Source organism: Erythrolamprus reginae, chromosome 1 (genome assembly GCF_031021105.1).
Source record: "Erythrolamprus reginae isolate rEryReg1 chromosome 1, rEryReg1.hap1, whole genome shotgun sequence".
NCBI lineage: Eukaryota > Metazoa > Chordata > Lepidosauria > Squamata > Dipsadidae > Erythrolamprus > Erythrolamprus reginae.
In genome coordinates, this window is record NC_091950.1 from 260,007,135 (window position 1) to 260,030,126 (window position 22,992).

The following is a 22,992-nucleotide window of genomic DNA, read 5'->3' on the forward strand; positions in this document are numbered from 1 at the left end:
CATTTCAGCACACAATGAAATGAACATTGAAATTTAAAAAAATAATGCTTATTGGTTTATTTTGCTCATAAATGCCCCCCCTTTTTTTGAATTTATTTTCAATTTATAGATAGTTTTGTCTGCAAACAATGTACAAATTTACTAAATTTGATGTGGAATTACTAGTTTGAACATTTCTGAACATAATGATATGAAAATTAAATGAAAAAATGATACTTATTTTTTTATTTTGCTCATAAAAGGGCCCTGCCCCCCATTTTTTCAAGCATGTCACTTTATACATTTTTCTAGGCCCCTAATTCCAAATATTTTCAATAACTTTGTCATTGAATTACCAGTTTCAACATTTTTTAACATAATGAAATGAAAATTGAACAGAAAATATTGATGCTTATTTGTTTATTTTGCACATAAATGCCCCCCCCCACTGTGTTCAATTATTTCAATTTATATATAAATTATGCTGTTAATTTCAAAATTATATACTTGCTTTTAGTAAAATGGATTTATTTCATAAAATTAGTTGTCTGGCTATCATGTGCTTGCTTTTCAAAAGGGTATTCCCAATATTTCTAGCCAAATCTATATAAAAAGTGTAAATAATGGCACACAGCAAGGCCAAGGGGTGTGGCCCTTTTGTGAGCAAAATAAGCATCATTTTTTCAGTTCATTTCTATTTTTCTTATGATCAGGAATGTTCAAACTAGTAATCCCGCACCAAATTTAGTAAAATTGTACGCATTTTGCAGGCTAAACTATCTATAAATTGAAAAAAAAAATCACAAAGGGGGGGGACTTTTATGAGCAAAATAAACCAATAAGCTAAAGTGACCAGACATCCTGCTTTTGGCAGGACAGTCCCACTTTTTACCTATTTGTCCCACGTCCCGCGCCTTTTTAAAAAAGTCACGAATTTTTTGATTGATTTGATTGATCCTTTGCGCATGCCCAACAGTGTGCACGCCCAAGAGAGAGAGTGACGGTTCATCCCTCCCTCTCTTTGCACCAGTACAAGTGGCACAAAACCTTTTGAGAACTCCGGCGGGCTGAAACAAGCTGCCCTCAAACCCCGCATCAGCGTTACCTTTGCTGATCGCTTGCAAAGCAACAGCCTTTTGTCCTGTTCCCGAAACCAACAACTTTCTTGCAAGGAATTAAAAAATCCTGCAGCCCCAAGAAAGGAAGAATCAAGCTGCCCCCTGCCCCCCCATGCCCTCTGTGCTAATTCCAGTGGGGAAGATCAGCAATTGGTTGCATGTCCCAGGGGTGCAAAGGCAGAGAGAAAGGGGAAATCTCCCCGCCCCCAGATCACCTGGTGCCCCACTCGGCTCAGACTTGGAAAAAAACACCTAATTCATTGGAGAAGTTAAACACACACGCACACACACCGGTTTTCAATATTACGCATGCACACACCTACTACCCACTGGGCCTCTGGATGTTGTGGTCCTTTCCCATTTCCTCTGCCTATACTCCCCTCCCTCCCACCTTTGCCAAATCTTGTCACCTTACTTTTGCAGCAACTGACCTCACCCCACTTGCAGCTGGATTTGCACAGCATGCAGCCAATCATGTTTGAAATGTAGCCAATCGGGGTTTGTGTGAAGGGCAACTGTTGCTGTTGATTTCACTCCCCTAGAAAACCCTGGTTTTGCCCTATGGGTAAGGGGATCAAGAGAAGCAATTTCAGCAAATCTGTCAGATCGTTTCAGGGTAGAGAAGGAAAACAAAGAATTCAGGACAGCGTGAAGGCTTGAATGCGAGATGTTTTGCAAAACCTAACGTTGAGGTAAACTTCTGCAGAAAATTTTAAGTCGCACTTCCCCCCCGATGGTGTCCCACTTTACCCAATTTATAATCTGATCACTTTACAATAAGCATTATTTTTTTATTTCAATTTTCATTTCATTTTTTGCAGAAATGTTCAACTTAGTTTGCAAGGGAAAGAAGTTTTCAATTTGACCAAATACAAGCACTTAAAATGAAGAATTTTTTGTTCGAGACACACAGACTCGAAAACAGTACAAGTGTGACTTTTTTTGCCCAGCAAAAACTAACCCACCCCCCCAAAAAAAAAATCTCATAGAGAGAACCCCTGAAATGATGAAAAGTCATGAAATTTCAAGTTTCAGAAGTGCAGGGAAAAATTTTTACAGGGTCTCAAACTTCGATTTTGAGTCTCACAGACTCAAAACATAACAGCAGGGTTAAATTTTGCTATGTTGAATATTGTGATAGTGCTCTTTAATTCATTTTTCCTTTCTATCTCCAAGGGAAAAAAAATAGAAACTTCAAAGTGTTCCAAAGTTGTTTTTTGTTTATTTGCTTAATATTTCAAAATGCATCCAGGTCTGGTCCAAAATGTTAATATATGAACTTGTTGCTGCCATGCTGCAGTTACTTTATTTTCCCTTTTCAGTTATTTCTTGTGGAAGTCTTCCATCTCCATCAAATGGAAATAAGATTGGGACCATGACAATTTATGGAGCTACAGCAATCTTTACTTGTAACACTGGATATACACTTGTTGGGTCTCATGTGAGAGAATGCTTAGCAAATGGACTTTGGAGTGGAACTGAAACACAGTGTCTTGGTAAATATTTATAAAGAGTTGAATTATAGTATTTGAAAAATAGAACAACATGGCTGAAGATGTTTTTCTATATTGAACTCTTTTTTAGGAAGTGATGTTCCCTTAAAATTTGAGATTTCTCACCATGTGGACTTTTTGTTTTGTTTTTAGCCATTCAGATTCAGGCAATGAGAGCCTTGAGAAAAATAGCAGACATTTCTCAACAATTTTCAAATAATTCATAAACAGCAAGAATCTTGGTCACAATACAATTGATGACCGAATAATATTGATTAAACTTCATGGCTTCAACACCAGCAGTTAATGAATTTTATGATCAAGGCATTTTGCACAAATAATTTTAAAAGTACAATAGATGTTAAGGGCCCCAGACTATATAGAAGTATTTATTTACCAATGTAGAGGCTCCCCAACTCAAATGACTATGTATCAATGGTAAAATCCATTTTTTTTACTACTGGTTCTGTGGGCATGGCTTGGTGGGCATGGTGTGGTGTGGCTTGATGGGTGTGGCTTGGTGAGCATGGCAGGGAAAGAATACTTCAAAATCTAAATTCTTATCCCATTCCAGGAGAAGGATACTGCAAAATCTCCATTCCTTCCCCACTCCTGGGGGAAGGACATCTCCTCACTTCATTCTAAGGCCAGCCAGAGGTGGTATTTGCCGGTTCTCCAAACTATTCAAAAATTTTGCTACTACTTCTCCAGAACCTGTCTGAACCTATAAGTAACCTATAAGTAAAAACTATTTAAAAGGAAACAGAACATAAGCACCCAAGATATACATTCTAAATAATATTTTACAGGGCTAAACTACCAGTCTGCCCTAAGGCTTTAGAAAAGAGTTTCCATTACTTTCTGACCATCATCAAGGTAGACATCATATGAATTTGGGTGTGGCGGGGAGGAGAACAAGATGATACTGTCCCTGAGTGAGGTACTGTGACAGAGAAGGCAAGATTGCTTAGTCCAAATAAGAGATCTGAAGGCTGCCCACTCTCTCAATCTCTGGTTGTGCAGAAACAGTTAGGGACCTGCAATGTAGCCTGACTCTGCTTCCTCCCATCCAGACTCCAGACACTGAGGCAAGGTAGAAAGCCACCTTGGAGAAGCTGTTGGCTTTTTTTTGGCAGCTTCTGCTCACTGTTGGCTCATATTTAAATAGTTGTCCACTAGGACTCCTAGATCTCTGTCATAGTTACTACTGTTGAACAAAGTACAACATATACTGTATCTGTGCATTTTGTTTTTCTTGCCTAAATGTAGAGCCTTACTTTTTTCACAATTGAATTTAATTTTCTTGCATAGTGCTCAATGTTCAAGTCTGTCAAGATCCTTCTGTATCTTGAGCCTACCTTCTGGAGTGTTGGCTATTCCTACCAGTTTGGCGTCATCTGCAAGTTTGATTAGTTACCCATCTATCCCCTTGTCCAAGTCGTTGATGAAGATGTTGAAGAGTACTGAGCCTAAAACAGAGCCTTGGGTACTCACTGCATACTTCCCTCCATCTAGATGCAGTTCCATTGAGCACTACACATTGAGTGTAGTTTTGAATCCATCTGGTGATGTTGCTGTCTAACTGACATGTTTCTACTTTTTCCAGTAGTAGGTTATGGTCTACTTTATCAAATGCCTTACTAAAGTCCAAGTAAATTATATTGACAGCATTCTGCTGGTACACTAATGTTATCGTTTTGTCAAAGAATGCAATTAGAGTAATCTGGCATGACCTGTTTTTGACAAATCCATGTTGGCTTTGAGTTATCACTTTGTTTGCTTGTAGGTGTTCGTTGATTCTTTGTTTGATTATCGTTTGCAGAATTTTCCCTGGTATTGAGGACAGGTTGATAAGTCTGTAGTTTCCTGGATCTATTTTTTTCTTTTTTGAAGATGGAAATTACATCAGCTCTTTTCCAGTCTTCTGGCAGTTCCCCGGTGCTTCAGTGTCTTAGAAAGATACAGTTCAGTGGTTCTGAGATCTCGTCTGCCAGTTCCTTCAGAACCCTGAGGTGTAATCCATCTGGTCTTAGTTGCTAGAATGCTGAGGAATTATTTGTAATATTCATAAAACAAACCTATACAGAGTAGTTGTGGTAGTGGCAGATATCCAGTCAATAACCCAGAACAATTTGAGTATAAACATTATATACATATATTCAATAGAATAGTCAGTAAACAGTCCAAGTCATACACATATACATCAATCAATCATATGCAAACTGAGATCAAAACACGCAGTTCTATACACACAACAATTCTATAATAATTCTCATGTCCCCCCTTTCCCTTCTGTCCTCCAGACTATACAGATTAAGTTCCTTAAGTCTTTCCTGATAAGTTTTATGCTTAAGACCTTCCACCATTTTTGTAGCCCGTCTTTGGACCCAAGCCCATCTTTAGACCCTCAAACAACCTCATACTACCCCCCCTTCCATTTTCCCACAATAGAAAATGCATAATATAATAATATAGAGTGTGGCAGACCAAAGACTCCAAATAAAAAGACTGGCCTGACAGACAGATACAAAAAATGAGTTAAGTAGCTCTTCTTTCTCGCTGTAGCTTGTCACCTTCTTGCCACTTTCTCCAAGCAATGGGCCAATTGTTTTCTTAACTTTTTTTTGTTTTTAATATGTTGGAAGAGTACTTTTTTGTTATTATCTTTTTAAAACTTTTGTCACAAGGCTTTGTTCATTAGGAGCCTAGCTTTCTTCACATCATCTTTATAGGCTTGGACTATTTGCTGATATTCTGCCTTAGTTATTTCTTCCTCTTTCCACTTTTTATACTTCATTAATTCATTAAGCCTCTGTGAAAGAAAATGTATCTATTACCTGCTATTATCTCAAATAGTGAAAAAAGTGTGTGGATGTGGATGTGCGTATGTATGTACATATACAGTGAAGAGCTACCAAAATTTTTACTACCACACTGTGGGCATGGCTTATGCAGGATGCCCTTCATCTTTCATCTTTTCTTTCATCTTTCAGTGCAAATTGGGTGCTCTGGGGTGGAGCTCCATTTTTGCTACCCTACTGAATTCCCCCACCATCTGGGCAGCAGCCCACCACTGTGTATGCATATATATATATGCTTATTGTCTAATTGTTAGGATTAAAAATATTGATTGTGTTAAAAGTTAAAATCCAGTGTTACTCTCTAGTTCAACTTGGGTTCATTCCTAAAAGAAATTTAGCAAATCCATTTATGAGTCCATAATGGTACTTGTTCTAAATATACTGTAGTCTGCTAACCTGGAAGATGTGGAAAAGAGTGTAATTCTGTTGCTAATAAATTGAAGAGGTTTGTGTGTTTATCTGGTGCCATGCATCTATCTGCAGTGCCATATTACTCTCCCCTTTAATTAGAAACATAGAAACATAGAAGACTGACGGCAGAAAAAGACCCCATGGTCCATCTAGTCTGCCCTTTTACTATTTCCTGTATTTTATCTTACAATGGATATATGTTTATCCCAGGCATGTTTAAATTCGGTTACTGTGGATTTACCAACCACGTCTGCTGGAAGTTTGTTCCAAGGATCTACTACTCTTTCAGTAAAATAATACTTTCTCATGTTGCCTTTGATCTTTCCCCTAACTAACTTCAGATTGTGTCCCCTTGTTCTTGTGTTCACTTTCCTGTTAAAAACACTTCCCTCCTGAACCCTATTTAACCCTTCAACATATTTAAATGTTTCGATCATGTCCCCCCTTTTCCTTCTGTCTTCCAGACTATACAGATTGAGTTCATTAAGTCTTTCCTGATACGTTTTATACTTCAGACCTTCCACCATTCTTGTAGCCCGTCTTTGGACCCGTTCAATTTTGTCAATATCTTTTTGTAGGTGAGGTCTCAATTGAAGCTTGAAATACAATAAAACTTCACTAGTTTTGCTATCATTGAATATTTTTAAAGAGCCTCACTGAGTAGAAAATATATTTTCCAAGCCAACTATTATTGGAAATAGAATTTGGAAGTGAATTAATTTCCCTAATTAATCAGTTCTATTCACCTGCAAAGCAAAATAGCTTTAGTGAATCTGTTATAAATATTTTTTAAAAAGGGAGCATCAAGCAAAGATGTTAATTCTTAATTTATATGGATTTATTATAGATGAATTAGCAGTGTCTAAGAAAGGATATTACACAAAATAAACAAGGCACAGAGAAAAAAAGTGGTTATTTTAATCTTTGAAGCTGGCATCTTCTAAAATCTGTACATTATAATATCATAGTCATTAAAATTCACCAACAAAATTCTTTAATGTCAGAATGTCAGTTTAAATATTCATTTCCAATTTGAACTTCATAAATCAGTGATTTGTCATTGTGAGAGGCATATTATAACTAAGTGGCTTTTTTAAAAAAATTCTGCCTTTTTAAAATTACTAATGTACTATGAAAAATTAATGATAGTTGTCACAATTTAATTCAAGCATGTGAATCAAAGAACAGCTACATATATTTCATAGCTAAATCTCTTACTCTCTATTCTGGGCCAATAGAATCCATTTGTAGGTGTCATGTGAAAAATGAAAAAAAAACAACCAGTGACTTGTTTTTCTATATTATGTTATGCAAACATACTAATTACAGGTAATAAAATAGTTCACAAAATATTGTCATTTCTTTTTTTATTCCCCCCCCCCCCAATGTTTTATCAGTGTTGATTAGTGATGAGGGGAAGGGAGTTGGAATAAGGGATTCCTGTGCCTGTTACAATATCAATTAATCCAGAACTCCAAAATCTAGGAAATAATTCAGATAAGGAAAATCTTATAAATCATTTTAGTTTAAAATTTCTGTTCTAAGATTGACTGCATTATTCAGTTCCCCACCGTGCTAACTTTCTATATTTTCTTTGAAGCTCAACAGTCTTGACTCAAAGGAATAATAAATTTCAATTAGCAGATTCATTTTTATATTATGGTAAAATCATGTATTATGATCTGTGAAAGGCAATGTGTTTTTTGCAGATCTCTGGAAAAAAGAATTTCAATAGTATATGGTTTTGGCTGAAGTATAGTATCATATATAATAACTGTTGGTCTTAAACTAGAATAAGCGGATAGATTTTTATGTCCCCTGAAAATATTGTTTATATGTATACTGCTTGAAATACTTAAGGTATAATTTGGCTTGATTAAAATTTACATATCCTTTGCTGTATTGGCTTTGGTTCTTGAATCCCTAGACTATTTAGATGTTTAATCCCATCAGATTCAAACTGAGAGGAAATTAGTGAATCTACACAGTGAAGGGCTGCAAAAATTTTTACTATCACACTGCGGTGCTTATTTTGTGGGTATGGCTTGCCAGTCATGTGACCAGGTGGGGAGTAGCTTACCAATCATGTGATGGGGGTGGTGGCTTAAAGGTCATGTGACTGGCTTAAAGGTGGCCAACTTAAAGTCACTCACGTCAAGGGTTTGGGTTAGGGTTAGGATGCCTGGCCTCTCCTTGCCTCAAAAAGGTACAATTTTACTTACTATTACTGAACATCCAAAATATACTATTTAATTCTATGTATATATGCCATATGTGTACATACATATTACACACAGGTACACAAAAATATACGTCCCTTGGAAATACACCTAATATCTTTGGGCCAATATCTTTGGCCCAATCAATCTTTCTCAGGTAAACCATTCTGTGAAAATTAAAGGAAAAATGTTATTTATACCTCCTTCAGTTTTTGAAGGAAGGGCGAGGTATAAATAGATATTCAAAATGGATTTTACAATTTTTTTTGTTACTATCCTTAATTATCTATAAGTAAGATTAGTCTTAACTATCTATATAAAGTTACCAAATCTTCTTCTTTTAAATGACAAGTGCATATTGGCAAAGGAAAAGCATTGTAAATGAAGAACTAAATAACTCATCACCAACTTTTTCCATTTGGTAGATTTACTGAACTGTGAAGAGGACAAGGATGACTTTTCGTTTAATACTGTTATCAATTACATCTGTGTCTCAGCATGTGTGCAAATTTAGTTTCTTTTTTATTTCCTTCTTATTTTAGCTGGACACTGTGGTTCTCCGGATCCAATTGTAAATGGTCATATTAGTGGTGATGGTTTCAGCTACCGTGATACTGTGGTCTACCAGTGCAATCCTGGGTTTCGACTTGTCGGCACATCGGTTCGGATATGCTTACAAGATCACAAGTGGTCTGGGCAAACACCGGTTTGTGTCCGTAAGTGATACTTTTCATCTGATATGTCCTAAGCACATAGCTAGGTAACAATACTAAGATATGAAACATTGCAGAGGAATGAGGGTCACGTGTACAAGAGGAAGCATTGATACAATTATGCTACATGGATGCAATAATATTCATTGACAGCTACTGCTTCTATTTTATAGGTCTAGCATAGAATTGTTTTTATCTCTCATATAAGACTATGCCGTGAAAACTCAGTTCCTCAGTGTTCTGCAAGCAATTCCATAATACAGTGATCTCTCGATTAGCACGGGGGTTACGTTCCAAGACCTCCCGCGCTAATCGATTTCCGTGTTATAGTGGTGCGGAAGTAAAAAACACCATCTACGCATGCGCGCCATTTTTTTTCATGGCCGCACATGCGCAGATGGTGGAGTTTGCGTGTGGGCGGCGGGGAAGACCAAGGGAAGGTTCCTTCAGCTGCCCAACAGCTGATCTGCTCCGCAGCGCGGAAGCAGCGAGGAGCCGAAGATGGGGTAAAGGCAAAGGGGAAACCCCATCTTCGGCTCCTCGCTGCTGCCGCGCTGCGGAGCGGATCAGGTGTTGGGCGGCTGAAGGAACCTTCCCTTGGTCTTCCCGCCGCCCAGGCAAAGGGGAAACCCCAAGATCGCTTGCCGCTTGCCGTATTGCAGCTTGGAGCCTTGCTTCGCCTCCTTCGCTGCAATACGGCAAGCGGCAAGCGGCAAGCGATCTTGGGGTTTCCCCTTTGCCTGGGCAGCGCTGGGGCCATGCGGAGCCGCTCATCTAGGGGGGGCGTGGACCGGCAAGGTGCCCTCCGCTCTCTCTCTTTCTCTCCCTGTTACCGGTGTGGTATAAGAGAGAGAAAGAGAGAGAAAGGAGGGCGACTTGCCAGTCCACGCCCCCCTGGATGAACAACCTCGCATGGCCCCAGCGCCGGGCTCCGCTGTTGCCTCCGCCCCCATTCGGCTCTGCAACTGAGAGGCCTTCCCGGCAGAGCCCTCCCCAACAGCTCCCGCCGCCAGCGCAAAAAAGAAAAGAAAAAAAAATCCCCAAAAGAGGCAGGCACAAAGCGGGGGCACAAGGGGAGCTGCCCGGCAGAGGTTGCTTTTTTTCTTCTCGTGGGCAAGTGGAGGGGGGGAGAGAGAAGGGAGGAAGAGAGTGTGAGAGAGGAAGAAAGAGAGAGAGAAATGATAGAAAAAAGGGGAGAAAAAAAGAGAAATGAGAAAATGATTGAAGCATAGTGACAGGAAAGAAAGAGAAAGAGACAGAGAAGTGACTCTTGGTGATGACGTATGACGTCATCGGGTGGGAAAAACCGTGGTATAGCAAAAAAACCGTGGAGTATTTTTTAATTAATATTTTGTGAAAAACCGTGTTGTAGCGTTTCGCACTAATCGAGACCGTGCTAATCAGGGATCACTGTACATGGCTGAGCTGCTAATTATTTGACATAGTTCAAAATATGATAGTCAAGCAGTCCTGATATTCTATTGCAGTGGTACCTCATCATACGAACTTAATTGGTTCTAGGAGGAGGTTCGTAAGGTGAAAAGTTCGTAAGATGAAACAATGTTTCCCATAGGAATCAATGTAAAAGCAAATAATGCGTGCAAATTCTTCAGGAAAATCCCAAACTTTAGAAGGAAGGCGAACAGAGGGCAGGGAGGAGCAGCTAAAGGGGGTGGGTGGAAGAAGCAAGACTAGGCTAAAGGGTGAGTGGGAAGGAAGAAAGGCAAGGGGGGCTCCCCTCCCTTTTCTTTCTTCAAAAGACACCCTTTCAGTTCCTTTGCAAGCACGTTGTTCTCTGCGAAATTTTTCCTCCCCCAAGCTGCCCCTCCCTCCTCCCTTTTCTTTCTTAAAAAGACACCCTTTCAGTGCCTCTGCAAGCACGTTGTTCTCTGCAAAATGTTTCCTACTCCAAGCAGCCCCTCCCTTTTCTTTCTTCAAAAAGGGGGGGGAAAAGAAACCCCTTCATCCCAGCAGCAGCTGCTTGGGTTCGTAAGGTAAAAATAGTTCAGAAGAAGAGGCAAAAAAATCTTAAACACCGGGTTCGTATCTTGAAAAGTTCGTTAGAAGAGGCGTTCGTAATATACAGAGGTACCACTGTATATTAATTTCAGATAAAAAGCCAGTTCAAATCTTATCACATGTGCTCTCTTTAACATCCCCATCACTCCTTCCTTAGACGATATACCTGTAATAGCGAACCTATGGCATGTGTGTCACAAGTGGCACATGGACCCATATTTGCAGGCATGCAAACAGTTTCCCTAGCTCAGCTCCAGAACTCATGAGAATGCTGCCTAGCTGATTTTTGGCTGGCCCAGCCCATGCCACCCCTACCTTACCTGGAGCCTTCAGGCAGCCTGTTTTGAATGCTAGGTAAGAACAGGGCTCATTAGGAGGCTCTAAGAGAGAATTTTCGGCCTCCAGAGGGCTTCTGGAGAGACAGGAGAAGCCATTTTTACCCTCCCCGGGCTCCAAGAAAGCCTCTGGAGCCTGGAAAGGGCAGAAAAACAGGCCTAATGGGTCTACCAGAAGTCTGGAAATGGGGCATTTCCAGCCCCCATAGGCTTCAGGGAAGTCTGCTAGGCCCAAAATTGGGCACGAGGTGGTAGTGCATGCATTCATGGGGGAGCTCTGGGTGGTTGTGTGCGCATATGTGGGGGTGAAGTCCATGGGAGCATTGAATTATGGGTGTGGGCACACACATGTGCTATTGCTTGTGTGTGCATGCTTTCAGCGCCCAAGAAAAAAAGGTTTGCCATCACTATTATATAGGAATAATAGGGCATACAGGTAATCCTCAGTTTATAATAGATCTGTTTGAAGTTAATTTAGCAACTGTTTGAAGTTACTTACAACCTGCAGTCACGTGAGAGTGATTTATATTTTTTTGCTGGAAGCTGACATTTACTTCCAGTTTCTGGCAATAAACTCCCATTGCAGACAATGGATTTGGATCATTGTGTTCACTTTATGACCTTTCACCACAAAAAGTCATAAAATTAGACATAATCACATGATGACAACACTCTTAGTTATGAGTTATGACCATAATTTTGGCTCAGTTATGGTTGTAAGTGGAGGACTACCTGTAACAACTCAAGACAGAGAAAGGAAGAAGATGAATGTTACCTATAAACAGTTTATAAGTTATAACCTCTTTGCTGAAATGTTCCATATTGTTATTCACACTCTAAGAGAATTATATCACAAGGCGATATGAACGATAGAAACATTTGACAGAATATAATTCATATTTAATATGCAGTTGTTAAAGTAGCATACTTCAATAATTTGATACTTCCTTCTCATCATGAAAATGCATAATCATCTGATTTGAAAGTTATTAGTTTATTCAAAGTATTTAATGCAGCTGCATAGATTTGACATGTTGATCTGAATACTATATTTATAATAATTATATTACTATTCAATAGAAGCATGGATATTATTTTATATGAATGATAATTGTAAATCTCGTGGGCCACAATCTTTATTTAATCAATTTCTATGTCACTCAGTCATGAATCTTGATATCTCACATAACAGACATCTATTGTAAAAGAATCCCTTCTTTTATGGGCAGTGAAAGAACTACAGAATAAAAAAATCATATATTTTTTTCCTCCCTGACTTTCCAATACAACAGTTGCAGATTGTTGATCTGTCAAGAGGTTGGCAATGTGTGACAATAGTAATGATGATGTGGTAAGACTAGACACAAGGTCTAAGACCTTTTGTTTCTAAAAGGCATCACAAAAACAGCATCTGTCAAGATCAATGAGGGGTGTAAACACGACTTGACTGAGTAGAATATGCATTTGCCAGAAAGGACAATAATCTAAGCACAACTGTCTTTTCTATTGCAATTTTTTTCTGACAAACTTAATTTTATATTATAACACCATTTCACATATAATTTGTTCTGGCAATTTTTCAAATTATAGGATTATTGGTGAAGAATATGTCAGGTATCAAAATCCTTACCGTGTTATTAGTGCAATGCAGATTATTCAAGACAATTGTTTTTTCAATAGCTATCAATTATGATATGTTGCAATGAACATATGCAAAGCAATATGTCTCCAAGTATCAGACTGATGTTATAAAAAGAAAAAAACAAATGGAAAAAAAAGATGGGTTGGGGAGATCACTGATGATTATTACACTTCTGGATTGACCAATGAGAATGCTGGCCTAGCAACAGTGTGATCTGGCAATGTGTTATTTATGTTTCCATTTTTCCAATTTGATCAATGGCTAAAATGCAATAAACAGTACTGCTATTTATTACATATAAAATATTCTACCCAAGAATTATATCAAATTGTATCAGCCTAGCAAGAAATCAGACACCATGGGCACATTGGATTGCCCTCTCCTCCTGCGTATTCCTTTGATCTGAACTCAAGGGTTGTTAAATCTTCTGGAATAACTTCCAGGGATTAAGAGTTTGCAATGGAGACTGGAAACCTCCTAAGGATTTTTTGAGTAAAAATGAAAATTCCTGTAATTTAATGATTAGAAAGCATAGATCACTTAGAAAGGATGGTTTCTATTTTTTTAAATTTATATTTTCTGTTGGAAGGGACCCTGTGGGTCTTCTATGCCAACCTTCTGCTGGTGCAAGGGACCCTATACTATCCCAGACATGACCTTAAAGGTCTCCAGTTTTGGAGCGTTCACAATCTCTGCAGGCAGCCCATTCCACCAGTTGATTGCTCTCACAGTCAGAACGTTCTTCCTTATTTCTAGGTTGAATTGCTCCTTGGTCAGCTTCCATCTGTTGCTCATTGTCTGGCCCTCTGGTACTTTGAAAAACAGTGTGACCCCCCTCTTCACTGTGGCAGCCCCTCAAGTATTTGAAGACTGCTACCATGTTCCCCCCTGGACCTCCTCTTTGCTAGACTATCCATGCCCAGTTCCTGCAACCTTTCCTCATATGTTTTGGTTTCCAGTCCCTTTATCATTGTGATTGCTCTCTTCTGTATTTACTTTACACTGTAAAGGTTTAACCCAAGGTTAAACTATACCTGCACTCACAAACTGCTGTGAAGAATATAGGAACAACCTCTTTATATCCTTTCTTTCTTTTCTATTTTTCTTATTATTATTTCTTCTTACTTTATATTATATTTATATTTTATATTTTATTTTATTTTTAAATTTACCTATTCTGATTTTATGTATGGTGGGACTGGTCTCTGGGTGTCACACGACTTTCGTTGCCAATGACAATTCGTTGTTTTGACAATGACATTAAATTTATTATTATTATTATATTAGTTTGTACTAATTTTTAATCTCCTTGCATAAAATTAATAAAAAATTATGAACAAAAAGAGTGGGTGCAGTGGAAAGAGAAAATCTGTTGCACAAGTAGAAAAGTCAGTTTGCATTACTTTAGTTGAAGCCAACAATTACTAATCATTTAAAAATTATTATTATTATTATTATTATTATTATTATTATTATTATTATTCATTAGATTTGTATGCCGCCCCTCTCCAAAGACTCGGGGCGGCTAACAACAATAAAGAAAACAATGTAACAAATCTAATATTCAAAAATAATCTAAAAAACCCCAATTTAAGAGACCAATCATACAAACAAGCATACCATGTATAAATTCTATAAGCCTAGGGGGAAGGGAAAAATTTCAATCCCCCCATGCCTGACGACAGAGGTGGGTTTTAAGGAGCTTGCAAAAGGCAAGGAGGGTGGAGGTAACTCTGATATCTGCGGGGAGCTGGTTCCAGAGGGTCGGGGCCGCCACAGAGAATGCTCTTCTCCTGGGTCCCGCCAAATGACATTGTTTAGTCGATGGGACCCAGAGAAGGCCAACTCTGTGGGACCTAACTAGTCGCTGGGATTCTTCAAATATTCTTCAAAAATTTAAAAAAAATACAGCAGCTGCAATTCAGTGCTCTGTATGGAAACGAGCTTTTACCTACCAAAAAAGGACAAAAAAATAAGCTGAAAGAGCAAGGAATTTCCTATAGGGATAGAAAGTATCTTTGAGAAACAAGCTCTTCTAGATGTCTATGCTCTCTTGGGTATGCTGTAGAAGTCAGTTAATTTTGGAAATTCCCTGTAAGAACTATATCTTGAGATGGATCTCAACATATTCCCAAAATATCAAACGTGCTCATAGTTTTCATATGTTGCTAACCTAATCTCTCCATTCACTCATATCTTCTGATTTATAGCATAACAGCATAGAATGTATCTTGAAGACAAGGGCCTGCCTTAGGTTTACAAGTTACTCTAAACTTACATTCAACAGCAATCACATGTGGCCATCCAGGAAACCCTTTGCATGGTGTGACCAATGGCAGTGAGTTCAATCTGAACGATGTTGTCAACTTCACTTGCAATACAGGATATTTACTTCAGGGTGCCTCCCGCGCACAGTGCAGAAGCAATGGACAGTGGAGCAGCTCTTTACCTACTTGCCAAGGTAAATCAGTTGCAATAGGATTAGTGTATTACTCTATTAGTGTATTACTTTTTGAAATGCAGTTTTTTTAAAACACAGTCCAAGATTTCAAATAGGAAAACGTTTTCTGAAGATGGATTCATAGTCCTATTCATGTCACTAAATATTAAGGTTTTGATTTTTCCTTTTATATTTTGCATATACAGTATTGGCAACTCTGTCACAATGAGACATAGTGCCTACTGAAATCTTTAAATGATAGACCCATAATCTATTATCCAAAATACACGGTCATTTGAGAAACAATAAAAATCCATGTTATTGCTTATCTTACTCATATTATTACTGTATAAGGAAAGGTTTTATAATTTTAAAAACAAACTAATGTTATTAAACACACACACACACACACACACTCAATTTTTTAAAAATCCAGAATCCCAAAAAAGGACCAAATTTTTGTTTCAAAATATATTCTTAAAAATCATTATGGAAGTCCCAAACTGTAAACTGTGTGAGCTGAAGTGGCACAGTGGGTAGAGTGCGGTACTGCAGGCCACTAAAGCTGACTGCCAGATCTGCAGGTCAGTGGTTCAAATTTCATCACCAACTCAAGGTTGACTCAGCCTTCCAGCCTTCCAACCTTCCAGCCTTCCAAAGTGGGTAAAATGAGGACCCGGATTGTGGGGGCCATATGCTGGCTCTGTTAAAAAGTGCTATTGCTAACATGTTGTAAGTCACCCTGAGTCTAAGGAGAAGGGCATAGATTTTCACGCATACAGGTATGAAGGTCTTGGCATTTTCAGGTTTCCTGTGTATGTTTTAGAGATTCCTAGTGACATTTTGACGAGGTCCCACTCGTCATCTTCAGGCTGATGCTTTTGTCCTTGTGCAAAGGCACAAGGTGTTCGGAGATGACCAGCCTGAAGATGATGAGTGGGACCTCGTCAAAACATCACCAGGAATCTCTAAAACTTGGGTACAGGTATGACCGTCTTGGCATATTCGGGTTTCTTCCCGTGTAGGATTTGGAAATTTCTGGCGACGTTTCGACGAGGTTCCACTCGTCATCTTCAGGCTGGTGTTTCTGTCCTTGTTTTAGGGCGAACACAGCGAGACCTGTAACCAAGTACCTGCAAGCTCCAACTACTCAGGATATCACACCTAATCCACAATCATTAACTAATCAGCATACATCAGTTAAATCAATGACCCCAGGTGCTATCCCACTGACTCACCAGGAAGTTTCTATACAGCAGGCAATTGCTGAGCCATCAAACCACACCCAGCCACCAGTATTTATAGAAGGAAGGCAGCTCAGGTCTCGCTGTGTTCGCCCTAGAACAAGGACAGAAACACCAGCCTGAAGATGACGAGTGGGACCTCGTCGAAACGTCGCCAGAAATTTCCAAATCCTACATGGGAAGAAACCCGAATATGCCAAGACCGTCATATATACACATACATACATACATACATACATACATACATACATACATATCACATGTTTTTTTTTCTGAATTTGAAAATTAAGGGAGACTAGGATAGATCTATTTCGGCCTTATTTTGGCCTCATCAGCTAGCCATCCTCACTGGGACTTGAACCTGCAACCTTTGCCTTGTAAGGCAGAGAATTATCCTCTAGGCTACAGTATCCAATCCCTTCAGCTCTGCACCCATATTCCTCTTCCGTGCAAAGATTGGCTCCCAATGTTTTAAAACACAGATTATAACAAGAATTTTTTTTAAAAAAAATATTTACTTGCTGTCATTTATATGCACAATTGAAAGGCATTAATGGGTTATTACATTGCAAACCAAAGAAAGTATTTTGATTGCAATGGTATCAAAGGGAGGGAGGGAAGGAAGGACGGCTGCATTACAATAAAAATTTGGAGCAAAGGTGCATAGTGTACTGGTTTTCTCAATCTTTATTACACAGTATGAAAACTTCTCTCTGATTTTACAGTGGTGAACTGTTCAGATCCTGGCTTTGTAGAAAATTCTATTCGTCACGGACAACAGAATTTTCCTGAATCTTTCAAGTATGGAAGCAGCGTGATATACCACTGTAAGAAGGGGTTCTATCTGCTAGGATCTTCCTCTTTAACATGTAAAGCCAATGGTTTATGGGACAGATCATTACCCAAATGTTTGTGTAAGTATCCAACAACTATTTCTATTTTTTCCTTTATCAGAAAGTCAGAAATCTCACTTATCACAGGAATGTATGTGAGCTATTCTTATAGTTAGTGAGGACATCACTAAATAAAGGACAAGGACATCCATAGACCGTACTCTAGTAGCAGAGAGTAAAGAGTTTGTTTATGTGAAATTGTTCACTGCATACAAGTAATGAGGCTAGGAGAGGTGTTGTGGCCTAGAGGCGAAGCTCTCACCTCACAATCAGGAGGCTGTGAGTTCTATCCTAGGTAGAGGCAGATATTTCTTTCTCTGGACACAATGAGAATATATCTACTGAATAAAAGTCTGCATTGGTGATAGGAAGAACATTCAACCATTAAACACTCTTCTAGCTCCATTCAGCTGCCCAGTCTCCACCCTGCAAAGGATTATGGGGTCATTAACACACAGAGACACACGTGAACTCAAATTCTCTCATCTATTCATTTTTGTTGTATGCACTGATTTAATAAATATAATTTTTTAAAAGCTGTTCTTTGACAAATGAAAACTTACATATTTTCTTTTGTTCGTCATAGCAATATCTTGTGGACATCCTGGAGTGCCAACAAATGCAATTCTATCAGGAGATAAATTTACATTTGGATCTGTTGTTCAGTATTCATGCACAGAAAGGCAAACTCTCTTGGGAAACTCTAGCAGAGTGTGCCAAGAAAACAGCCGCTGGAGTGGGACACTCCCTCATTGTTCAGGTAATTTTGTGAGGAATTAATTATGAGTTTCTAACATATTTCTAATGTTTATTTGCTATTTTTAGCAGAAGTTTGATTACTTTGTTTAACAAAAATGGCTTCTATGGCTTGTGAGACCTCTAAGCTGGGTGAATGGTGCCAACAGATCTCAGTATTGTCATCAGAGGTCTCTGTCCAAAAGAGTGCAGTGCTAGGAATATTTATTTATTTATTTATTTATTTATTTATTTATTTACTTACTTACTTACTTACTTACTTACTTATTTATTGGATTTGTATGCCGCCCCTCTCCGTAGACTCGGGGCGGCTAAGAACAATGATAAAAACAGCATGTAACAATCCAATACTAAAACAACTAAAAACCCTTATTATAAAACCAAACATACACACAAATATACCATGCATAAATTGTAATGGCCTAGGGGGAAGGAATATCTCAACTCCCCCATGCCTGGCAGTATAAGTGAGTCTTGAGTCGTTTACGAAAGACAGGGAGGGCGGGGGCAGTTCTAATCTCCGGGGGGAGTTGGTTCCAGAGGGCCGGGGCCACCACAGAGGAGGCTCTTCCCCTGGGGCCACCAAACGACATTGTTTTGTCGATGGGACCCGGAGAAGGCCAACTCTGTGGGACCTTATCGGTCACTGGGATTCGTGCAGTAGCAGGCGATTCCGGAGGTAATCTGAATAGTTAAGATACTGTATAGAACCTTAAATTCTAAGGCCTCTGGTAGAGAATTCATGATTGAGGAAGACACAAACCACCCATAGGAATGAGACAGGAATAATTATATATAATACTTTCTAATAGAAAATCTGACAGGCACCACAAATTTATATTTTATACAAAGAGGGCTATATGATTGGCATAATAGTTAAGATTCCTCAGTGAGTCAATAGGTAGTTATGGAATTAACTAATTTGGTATATTTGGAAAAAGTTCAAAACAAAGCTAGTGTTTCCAACATTTTTCTGTGTGATTGCAGTTCAAAGTGAACCTTGATACTGGAATCAGAGAGTAAAACATCTGTTACTACAGTGGTCCAAAATAAGATGGGCCTGAAACAGTGTGCACATTGCAAATTTAAATGTAATTCTGCTCATAATTTTTAGGAAACAATCCAGGATATTGTGATGATCCCGGAATGCCCTCTCATGGGTCTAGACTCGGTGATGAGTTCAAGATCAAAAGCCTAATACGTTTCTCCTGTGAAATGGGCTATCAGTTGAGAGGTTCCCCAGAAAGAACCTGTCTTCTTAATGGATCTTGGTCTGGATTGCAGCCAGTCTGTGAAGGTTTGTAGTAGCAATAACAAGTTGCAACTCATGTGATTGTATAAATATACAGTGGTACCTCATGATACGAACTTAATTGGTTCCAGGAGGAGGTTCATAAGGTGAAAAGTTCGTAAGATGAAACAATGTTTCCCATAGGAATCAATGTAAAAGCAAATAATGCGTGCAAATCCTTCAGGAAAATCCCATACTTTAGAAGGGAGGCGAACAAAGGGCAGGGAGGAGCAGCTAAAGGGGGCGGGTGGAAGAAGCAAGGCTAGGCTAAAGGGTGAGTGGGACGGAAGAAAGGCAAGGGGGGCACCCCTCCCTTTTCCTTCTTCAAAAGACACCCTTTCAGTGCTTGCAAACAGGCTGTTCTCCTAGTTATTTAAATGGAGTCTTTTCCCCCTCCAAGCCGCCCCTCCCTTTTATTTCTTAAAAAGACACTCTTTCAGTGCTTGCAAACACGCTGTTCTCCTAGTTATTTAAATGGAGTCTTTCCCCCCTCCAAGCCACCCCTCCCTTTTCTTTCTTAAAAAGACACTCTTTCAGTGCTTGCAAACATGCTGTTCTCCTAGTTATTTAAATGGAGTCTTTCCCCCCTCCAAGCCACCCCTCCCTTTTCTTTCTTAAAAAGACACTCTTTCAGTGCTTGCAAACATGCTATTCTTCTAGTTATTTAAATGGAGTCTTTTCCCCCCTCCAAGCCGCCCCTCCCTTTTATTTCTTAAAAAGACACTCTTTCAGTGCTTGCAAACATGCTATTCTTCTAGTTATTTAAATGGAGTCTTTCCCCCCTCCAAGCCGCCCCTCCCTTTTATTTCTTAAAAAGACACTCTTTCAGTGCTTGCAAACATGCTATTCTTCTAGTTATTTAAATGGAGTCTTTCCCCCCTCCAAGCCACCCCTCCCTTTTCTTTCTTAAAAAGACACTCTTTCAGTGCTTGCAAACATGCTATTCTTCTAGTTATTTAAATGGAGTCTTTTCCCCCCTCCAAGCCACCCCTCCCTTTTCTTTCTTAAAAAGACACTCTTTCAGTGCTTGCAAACATGCTATTCTTCTAGTTATTTAAATGGAGTCTTTCCCCCCTCCAAGCCGCCCCTCCCTTTCCTTTCTTCAAAAAAAGGGGGGGGAAGAAACCCCTTCATCCCAGCAGCAGCGGCTTGGGTTCGTAAGGTGAAAATAGTTCGGAAGAAGAGGCAAAAAAATCTTAAACACCAGGTTCGTATCTTGAAAAGTTCGTTAGAAGAGGCGTTCGTAAGATGAGGTACCACTGTACTAAGTCTCTTTGGGAGGTGGGAACAGGAGACGGAGAATTAAATCACTGTACTCTTTGTTTACTCAAAAATAGAGTTTTAAATATGTTTAAATATTTTTAATCTCTGATTTTACATACTAGTCCACTCCCATTCTTTTGACTGTCAGGTTAGGACAAAGTTTACAGTGAGAGAAATACATTTGCATCTCTGCAAGAAGAAATAAAGAAACCATCCCTTGGCAACCAATTGTTTTCTTTATTTTTTTTTCTTTTTTATGTCTCAGATTGATCAATGCATTGTGTAGCCTCATTATGTGTGTGTATGTGTGTGTGTGGTATGTGGATATAGAGATAAATGTTGAAATCTAGTGCAACCTACTTGCTTCCCCCTATTCCATAGTAAATAAAACCTTGGTTTATGAAATTGAGGAAGAGGTCTCTGAAGCATATTGGGAGTAGCAGAGGAAAATTCCCTCTCCATGGGACAATTCAACATGGGACAACTTGCCACAGGACAATTCAACATGGGATAATTCAAGAGAAAGAATGAGTGAATTGCAGCAGACCTTGTCTTGCTTTCAGTTTAAGCCTTCTCAAGTTAGAAGTCCTTGAGACCACGGTGAGCCAGCATGTGGAGCCCCAACAGCCCACCAACCAATTAGCATTGAATTGTCCCACTGCAAGTTGTTCTGGGGTGAATTGGCCATAGCACATTGTCCCGAAGTGAGTTGGCCATAGTGAGATGGCTTGATTCACAGCCAATAGGCATTTATGATCACTGAGGTCTTGTGATCACCACAGCCAGCTTCAGAGAAGCAATGGAAAATCAGGCAGTAGATGTCTTGTTGAATAACCCTGCCATTTAGTAACAGAATTGCTGGTCCCAATCATTAGCAACAACTGGGATCACAGTTGATTGATGATTCTCTAGAGCAGGAGCTCTAGCGTCACCCATTGGTTGCCGTGCCTGACAACTCAATATAAAAGAGCTATCAGAGCGCAGCTGAGGAGATTTTCTGTTCCTTCGAGTCTTGACTGTTACTGTGCTGTTGCTGTTCTTGCCTCAATAAAGTTAGATGAACTTTGAGGGATTGCCGATGTTTCGGACAGACATAATAAATGTCTTGCTGAATAACCCTGCCATTTAATAACAGAATTGCTGGTCCCACCTGTGGCCATTAAGCAAGGACTACCTGTACTATGTTTCTTTGTTGTTTGTTAATCTAATGGAAAGATTCCGAATGAACCAGTGTGGTATGTTATCAAACTTGCATCTTTTCAATCTAGGAAAACAAAAGACAACCAGTTGTCACACTATTCCAAGCAAGGGTGCTTTGGCAATGCTTTGCAAGTTGAATGTAGCTGCAAAATGCTGATACGGATAAATGAGAAACAAATATTGTCTAATTTAAAATTGCTGATGGGCATTGTTAAAAGCATTTGCCTTAAGTTAATGAAACAGAATAAGAGAACGCTAAGGAAAATTAATAGAAAGTGAGCTGAAGGGAACTTTTGCTCTGGATTCAGATTTTATCCCCTTCCCAAATTATCTTAGTATCCATTCACTCCACATATAGAAATGATTAAGGCCCTTTTTTATTTTAATTTATTACAAGCACCTGTTCTCCTTTCTGGTCAGCAATCGATCTTCTTATAACTTCTTTCTTGCCAGTAGAATGTTCCTGAGTGCCTTCATCTGTTGAATTGATCTGTAGTAGTTAAATATTATGTATATGAACATTTTCACAGGTGCTACAATAGTGTGCATTGTAAAGTCTCTTGTGAAAATATATATTTCTAGACATCATTAATTAAACAAAAAAATCCAGAATTACATTTAGATGCACACAATAGCCATTTTCCATTTCTCTGAGGTGAATTTGTTTCCTCAAATCTTCACCCAGCCCTCTCCTTAACATTGGGATGTTTTCTTTTGACTCAGATTTGTTGTTATATGATTTTTGTTTTAGTCTTTTCGTAGAGCAGATATAATTGGGAACAAAATGTATCTTTCCTCCTGTCATTCGTTTCACCACAACAGAAATATTGGTGGGGAAAATTATGAAGCATACTCTTGAGACAATAGACTAGAGTTGTAACTCTTCCTAAATTGGAAATTGTTTGATTAGGAGTTATGCAGCATCAAAAGGAGGCTGCTGTATGTCTGAAAATAATCATGTGAAAAAACATTGCAAAGAATCTGAGTTTATTTTAATAAGAACCATTGTTCCTTCAAGCTTAAACACTGAGTATTGATTCAATAATGGAAAATTACTCTAGCCATTTCTAGGATATATGCTGGGAACAAAACCACAATTTGTGGGTTTGTTTGTC

At 38.9% G+C, this 22,992-nt stretch overlaps 1 protein-coding gene across 1 annotated transcript in view; it reads left to right on the forward strand.

Moving 5' to 3' along the window:
• Positions 1 to 22,992, forward strand: part of CSMD1 (CUB and Sushi multiple domains 1) — a 1,071,884-nt gene that overhangs the window by 1,004,663 nt on the left and 44,229 nt on the right. Inside the window, exons 52-57 of the mRNA XM_070732892.1 lie at positions 2,420 to 2,593; positions 8,624 to 8,797; positions 15,078 to 15,251; positions 17,200 to 17,388; positions 17,954 to 18,127; positions 19,238 to 19,420. Coding sequence (XP_070588993.1) covers positions 2,420 to 2,593; positions 8,624 to 8,797; positions 15,078 to 15,251; positions 17,200 to 17,388; positions 17,954 to 18,127; positions 19,238 to 19,420 — 1,068 coding nt within the window. The remainder of the gene's footprint in view (positions 1 to 2,419; positions 2,594 to 8,623; positions 8,798 to 15,077; positions 15,252 to 17,199; positions 17,389 to 17,953; positions 18,128 to 19,237; positions 19,421 to 22,992) is intronic.